Below are 6,645 nucleotides of genomic sequence, written 5' to 3'. Positions count from 1 at the left end.
TAAACTCAATAAATCTAACCTAGTAAAATGGTAAATATCGAATACACATATATTCAATGGTGGCAATCGATATAACCAAATCCACCTACACCTATCGATAGCACCGCAGAAATAAACATCGGGCTACATCTCTTGCATCTCTACCAAACGTCATTTTAGAATTATCGAAAAAAGGAAAAATAAAGTAAGTAAAATAAACATGTCGGAAGCCGTCCAATTTTAAGTGTTTGTGAAGTAAAACAAGTGAAACGAAAAGAAGAAACAACGGTGTCGACGAGAACGCAAACCTAAGTGAAAAAGAAAATCGGAGATAGAGCGTAACGAAGTGGGGAAAAGGACGGCGAACAGAGGTGCGCAGAGAGGTGAGTACACATTTTGTAGAGGGAAAATCCTCACTGGCTTCTTTTGTGGTTCCCTCCCGCAGATATTGTGAGGAATTGCATATTCGACGATGAATTTTCTGCCAGGCGAACCGCTACCGCCGGGCTTCGAGGACGACGAAGAGCCCCTGCGGCCGGCCGTCGTCCTCAAGCAGATCGAGAACTACAACAGCGCCCCGCTGCTGGGTACCGAGTACGCTGTTGAGCTGCAGGAAGCCGGCCAGCTCCGCCCCGATTACTACTGTGTGCTGTGCCAGACTTGCAACGACAGTCGCTCCATCTTCGTGCATTGGACCTCGCAGGCGCATCGCACCAAATATCTACAGACACACTTCCAGAAGGCCCACGAGGTGCTCCAGAAGCTCAAGCGGACGCCGAACAGCGCCCCCATACTGGTCCAGGCCACTAGCCATCTTGTCCAGTTAATTGAGATTCACTTTGGGCGCTCGCGACAATTGCTAACAGTAAGTGGCGAAGAGTTCCGTCGCTTTCGCTCCAAGATCTGCAGTCAAGTAAGGGATAGCTTCCATTTCGATGAGTGTGCCGGTCCGGATTTTGTGGCGGAGGCGCAGCGCGTACTCCAGGACCTAAAGCTGGACGAGGGTATCAAGATCAACCTGAAGATGACCGAGGCGGACTTGAAGCGTGATGCTAATACCGATGGTAACACCATTGCTCTGGATGCCATCTCCAGCGATGACGAGAGTTTCGGGGCATCGACATCGATCCATGAGTCCGCCAAGAAGCCGCAGCGCGACAAGACCCTGGCCAAAGATCAGTCAGCAAATGGTCGCGGCGCAAATAGATCACCGCCGCAGCCGGGCACTGGCCCCAAGATAAATGCACTGCCCACGCCCAAGGAGCTGTCCATTCAGGCCTCGCACATTGCCCAAGAGCGCTACAAGTGGGAGAAGTTCCGCTGCATGCTGGAGCTGCAGCTTAAGCAGTTGCGCGACGAGACGGAGACATACGAGACCAATCCGGAGAAGCATCCGGACTACCCGGATGAGTGGAAGCAGTTCTGGAACAGACGCTATAAGCAGCTGCAGGAGGAGAAGAAATGTGATCCCAATCTTTATGACTATAAGCCCGAGTGGATCAGCTATTGGAAGGATCGTCGCATCGAGCTCTTCAATATAGCTGTGAATAAGATCAAGAAGGAACTGAAGGAGAAGTTCAAGCTGGGCGACGAGGATGAGGAGAAGACCAAGGAGTTAATGGAAACCTATAAAATCCGTGTAGCCAGTCCGCGTGAGACCAGCGCCCCGGCAAAAGCAAACAACCGACGCAAGGCAAATTTCCGCAGTAATAATCGACCCTTAAATGCCGCCGGAGCAGGAGGCGTGACAGTGATTGATATCAGTGATGATGACAATGATCCTCCGTGTCACAATCGTTCCGGTTCCTATCGGCGCTCTCATTCGCGCTCCAAGTCGGCAAAGCGAGTGCTAGGACGTCGTCCGGTGCGGCGTTCCCGCAGCCGCTCGTCTCACCGCAACTTCCGCCGTGGCTCTCGGTCCCGTTCGAATTCACGCGACGGAAGGTCCCGTCGATCCCGCACGCCTGGTTACTACCATCGACAGCAGCGTGATCGGCGTGATCGGTATGGCAGCGGGCGTCCCTCCAGCAGGGAGCGTGGTTCCTCGACCCACTCTCGTGATTATGGTAGGCGCTCCCGCAGCATGGAGAGGGAACGCTCCAGCGAGTTCTATCGGTCCGACTCTTACGTCCGCCCCAGTCGTTACGAACGTGTCGAGACCTTCCGTGTAATGGACTCGCGCGTGTATCCCGAATACAGTCAAAGTTTGCCCAAGGTCCGTTCCATTTCGCCGGCGGTTTCGACCAGCAATAGCAAAAGTAACAGCAAGGAGGATACGACCGAATCTGTGGATGAGGGACCGCTGACAGTGGTCAGTGTGCTGCGCATGCTGTCAGCCGTGGAGGAGCACCTGGGTAGCCTTGGCCCCAAGGCGCTGAATTTGCTGAGCAAAGCACTGGCCATGGAGATGGTACAACCGAATGCCGCCGACGATTTGCTATTGAACGATGATAATTGTGTCTTCCTGGAAACCACGAAGGAGAAGCTGAAGGGCATACTCATTGCTGAGGTGCTCGATGATCCGCAGAAGGTGCGCGTCGTGAAGAAAGTGATCACCAATATAGCGGCCATCATTTTTCAGGTCACCTCGCGAGGTAAGTCTATCCCTCTTTTTTTCGTGTTTGTTCTTTTTTTTTTTGTTTTTTTCTTGTCTTAGTAGAAAGTGAGGTAAGTATGAGTGTTAAAAAATAAAAGCCTTAATATCCTTTAGCAAGGATATATGCAAAAAAGAAACATTTAAAGTTGAGGTTTTATGTCGCAACTCTTTATGCGTTTGATCGTTCTTTTTCGCGTTAAATAAATAAAATTAGATTTCGATTTCGTATGTTTACAACAAAATAAACAATGTAAGCTGGTGTTTTTTTTATTCTAGGCTACTAAATAATGAATGCAACAACCGCTTAAATACTTAACCGAGTATATTGCGTGTGTTTCATAGCATTGTGGCGGGTAAAGATTTTAAATGTTCAAAAATTGGAAATGTCTCAACGGGACGGGTTCTTAACAAGACAGTTGGTGTAACTTTCTTGACTATAATTTCTGCACAGACTTAAGTTATACTAAGTTGTATCAGGTTTTGATCACTATCTTTAATTTTTGCTATAAATCTTGAATTCGTATCGCGTTATTAGTAGAAGAGCTTTGGGTTAATGCTCTAGGGGTGGATATCTATCAAGTTTAAGCTGCTTATTTATATGTAATTTTCTCGGAGCTTAAGCATTTCGTGATTTATCGGGGTTTTATCTTAAGAAATCGGTCATTTCGAAGTTATAGAAGCAGAGCCAACACTCTGCAACTCTTCGAGTTCGAGTTACCCCGTTCTTTGATCAGCTCTTCCCTCTATTGGCGGGTGTGTGAACAATGTGTGCCAACGACGAACCGTGAGCTGTCTGTCCAGTCGCCATCGAATCCACACCACATCCATAAGTATAAATGTAATTTGCATAATCCCAATCGCGACACACAAAAAACAAGACAAATACAACCAAAAACTCAGATCCCCTCCTGTGATGTCAAATCCTAACTGATTTTTCTTTTGTGTCCCTTCCCTTCTGTGTCCAATCCGTGCACGATCTGGACGTTTCTAGGTGGAAACGAATCCTCCGAAGGCCAGCACAAGGCGAATGCTGCTCCGGTGCCCATACAGCTGCCCTTTGATCGGAATATGGTTGCCCCCAAGCTGGCCAATGCTTTGGTCCTCAAAGGCTACTATGACGTAAGCACCGAGGACATGACCAAGCTCCTGCATCTGTTTACCCTGATGGTGAAAATGGATCACCAGCGCCGTCAGGCTGACATAAATAGTAACCTTAGCTTTGCCGAGGTCTGTACCAAGCTGGGCTTGAAGGAAGCGGAAGCTAATCCCGAAGCCGAGAACATCAGCATCGATCTGGACGAGTTAATGAAGGAGGTGGAGAACCAGCTGAACAAGGAGTCGATAGATGTGGCTTCCGGTTCAGGAGCAGGTGTCAAACCCAATGAACCAGCCAACATTGGCGGCGGCAACAATGCCATGGAGTCGCTAACCGACTCCGATTTACAGACTTTGCTGCAGAACTTCAAGTTTCTGTCGAACGAGGAGCAGGTGCATCTCATTGGACATCTGCGTAAGCTGGAGGTGATGGAGCCGGCGCGGGTTCACCGTCTGCGCAAGTATGTGAACCTGGCGGAGCTGAGTTCCGATGGAGAGTCTTGCAGTGATTTCTTGTCGCGTGTGGTTAACAAATCGACAATCAGCAGTAGCAGCAGCAGCACCGGCATCAGTGGAATGTTACCGAAGCCCATTGAGAAATCGGCCATTGGACAGGCCATAGCCACGGTGACGGGCGGCCAGGCATCGACCTCGTCAAAAGCCGCCAACGCGAGCAGCTCTATTCCTGCATTGGAGACCCTTTCGTCGCTAACCTCGCGCCGTCGCAGCTCGGACCGAGACCTTAACAATCTGCCCATCAATAAGCAGCGACGCATGAAGAATTCGCCCGGTTTCACGATCGACGATGATGACGACGACGACGAGGATGATGACTACAACTTTGATGATCTGGTAATGAAGGCATGCGATTCGAATGGCGGTGCTGGTGGTACTGTTAGGAAAACTACACCACCCATCGTACCGGTGGAATCGTCACCCAATGCCCTCACCTTCAAGCCAGCAATAGGTTCGCCTAAGCTCTCCATAAAAGACACCGAAAGCATAATAGCCGACCTAATGGGTACTCTAGGCAAGGGCGGCGGAGCCGCAGGCTCTGGATTAAGTGGCTCACCTGGCAATCGTGGCAACAACTTTATGATGAATCAGCAAGAGCAGCTGGCAAATCCTAATCGAAATCGTTCGACGGGACCCTATCAAAATCCAGCATATCCTGGTATTCCAGCACAACAGCAGCAAGCACGCCAAATCATAACCAATGTGACAAGTGGACCCGATCCCCTTCATCAGTATCCCTACGGCGGTGGCGGTCCTGCCGGCGGGGGCTATCATCAATATGCCGGCAACGGCTCGCAGCCTAATTATCCAGCGGCCATGGGAGCTGGAGTGTCACCCGGACACGGTGCCTATGGAGGAGGAGGAGCAAGCATGGGAGGAGGTCAGATTAATCCCTGGGCCAACAATGGAGCGCCCCAGCCGCAGTATAGCCAGATACCTCTTAAATTCGTAAACCAGCAGCAGCAACCGAATGCCCCACACTACAACAACATGTTCGGGGGACGTCATTGAACTATAGCATTATCCATTACCCATTAAGATCTATAGATATATCCTTACATTGTATCCTAGCTCCTAAATCATCAGCGAAAAGGGTCAAATCCTTTTTTAAATGTGTTCGCTGCTGTGGTTTTACCAATGCCTGTTTTTCCTCTGCCAAAAATGGAGTTTTTTTTTTTTGTTACGATTATTGAAACAATAAAGATAATAATGCACGAGGTTGGGAAAACTTATATATGTTTATATGAATATATATAAATATATATATATATATATATCTGACCTACAACAGCGAAAAATAAACAGACACATTAAATTTTAATATATTAACGACGGTGGCTTTTATTTTTTGTGTATTTTTTAGATAAATTTATGGGTGAAACTAAAATAAAAAGACATATGTACATTTAAATTTGAAGGAAATATACAACTGAATATAAAACAGAGATATACAATAATGAAACCATTAAACCTGTGCAAAGTTAGAAAACAATAAAAAGGTTTGTGATGATTTTAATTGAAAACGTAGTTGCACCCTAGAGACCAAACCTTGGATCGAGAACCATTAACCCCGAGATATAGAAGCCAACGTTTTTAACAATAAAAGCCACAATCGTGTAGTATATAAACCTTTAACGCGACTTTTTATAGTGAAAATATGCATTAATCTACGAATTAACAGAGCCCTCATTTGCAGTAAGGCAGGCGGAGAAAGTCCACGGTTTGCTGCTCCAATATATGTGGTATCTCCTGCTGCAGCAGCTCGTGCAAGGACTGGCCACTGTGCTTGTAGACCCACTTGCCCGCTCCTTCGCCGTCGGCTAGGACAAAATCGAACCGCTTGGGCCCACTGGTGGGGGAGCTGAGCCATATCTGCTTGTTGGGCGTCTGCCGGTTTATCACATAAGTTCCATGGCTGTGTCCCAGATTCACAGTGAGTACTCCATCCTATCAGAAACAAAATGAAACACATTGAAGTATGATGTAACAAAGACAACAACTAGAACCTGGACTCACGCTGTAGGCCACATCACTGCCTTGCAGATCGGCGGCGTTCTCAGTCAGCTCCTCGAAGTAGTCGCAGAGTGCATCAAGTGTTTCGGAGCACACACGCTCGTAGGTGACACTGTCCAGGCTGGAGGAATCCGTTTCAACTTCGTTGCTGGCAAATCGCCGGTTGGCTTCCGGTCCTCTGCATGGAATCATTGCATTTGTGATGGCCATCGGGTAGCTGGGCAGGATACGATGGCTGGCCAGTCTTTGGGGTATCGCCAGACGTCCGATTGCGGCCAAGCAGGCCTGATTTCGGCTCAGGCGAGCGAGAAAGCGGCAGGTAAACATGAGACTAGTTCTTGTTTTGTTTATTTTCTATCTTTACAGATTCAGCGCTGCCAACTCTATGCAAAGTGGTTTTGGTATATTTACGATTAATTATAATTCATGCTTTTCATTGAATATGT

The 6,645-nt window shown here is 48.0% G+C and overlaps 2 protein-coding genes across 2 annotated transcripts; one reads left to right on the top strand and one right to left on the bottom strand.

Annotated features, from left to right (window-relative positions):
- Positions 1-105: 105 nt before the first annotated feature.
- LOC110184421 (uncharacterized protein CG7065) lies at positions 106-5,814 on the top strand. Its single transcript, XM_020952956.2, has 3 exons — positions 106-362; positions 425-2,573; positions 3,567-5,814. Exons 2-3 carry the CDS (start codon positions 452-454, stop codon positions 5,195-5,197), a joined length of 3,753 nt encoding a protein of 1,250 aa, XP_020808615.2. The 5' UTR covers positions 106-362; positions 425-451; the 3' UTR covers positions 5,198-5,814.
- fh (frataxin) lies at positions 5,802-6,582 on the bottom strand. The gene is made up of 2 exons (XM_086826972.1): positions 6,203-6,582; positions 5,802-6,133 (listed from the first exon to the last, which is right to left on the bottom strand). Exons 1-2 carry the CDS (start codon positions 6,524-6,526, stop codon positions 5,873-5,875), a joined length of 585 nt encoding a protein of 194 aa, XP_086683098.1. The 5' UTR covers positions 6,527-6,582; the 3' UTR covers positions 5,802-5,872.
- Between the last annotated feature and the right edge of the window lie 63 nt (positions 6,583-6,645).

Source organism: Drosophila serrata, unplaced genomic scaffold (assembly GCF_035046125.1).
Source record: "Drosophila serrata isolate PLE 108 unplaced genomic scaffold, ASM3504612v1 contig_8, whole genome shotgun sequence".
In the NCBI taxonomy this organism is placed as follows: Eukaryota; Metazoa; Arthropoda; class Insecta; order Diptera; family Drosophilidae; genus Drosophila; species Drosophila serrata.
The sequence above is the reverse complement of the archived record's forward strand: the minus strand, read 5'-3'. Positions and strand labels throughout refer to the sequence as shown.

Excerpts from the sequence above, each read along its gene's own strand:
- LOC110184421 (XM_020952956.2), top strand. The coding sequence starts at position 452 with ATGAATTTTCTGCCAGGCGAACCGCTACCGCCGGGCTTCGAGGACGAC. Across the intron at positions 2,574-3,566 it reads TTTTCAGGTCACCTCGCGAG|GTGGAAACGAATCCTCCGAA; the intron begins GTAAGTCTATCC and ends GGACGTTTCTAG.
- fh (XM_086826972.1), bottom strand. The coding sequence starts at position 6,526 with ATGTTTACCTGCCGCTTTCTCGCTCGCCTGAGCCGAAATCAGGCCTGC. Across the intron at positions 6,134-6,202 it reads GCAGTGATGTGGCCTACAGC|GATGGAGTACTCACTGTGAA; the intron begins GTGAGTCCAGGT and ends TGTTTCTGATAG.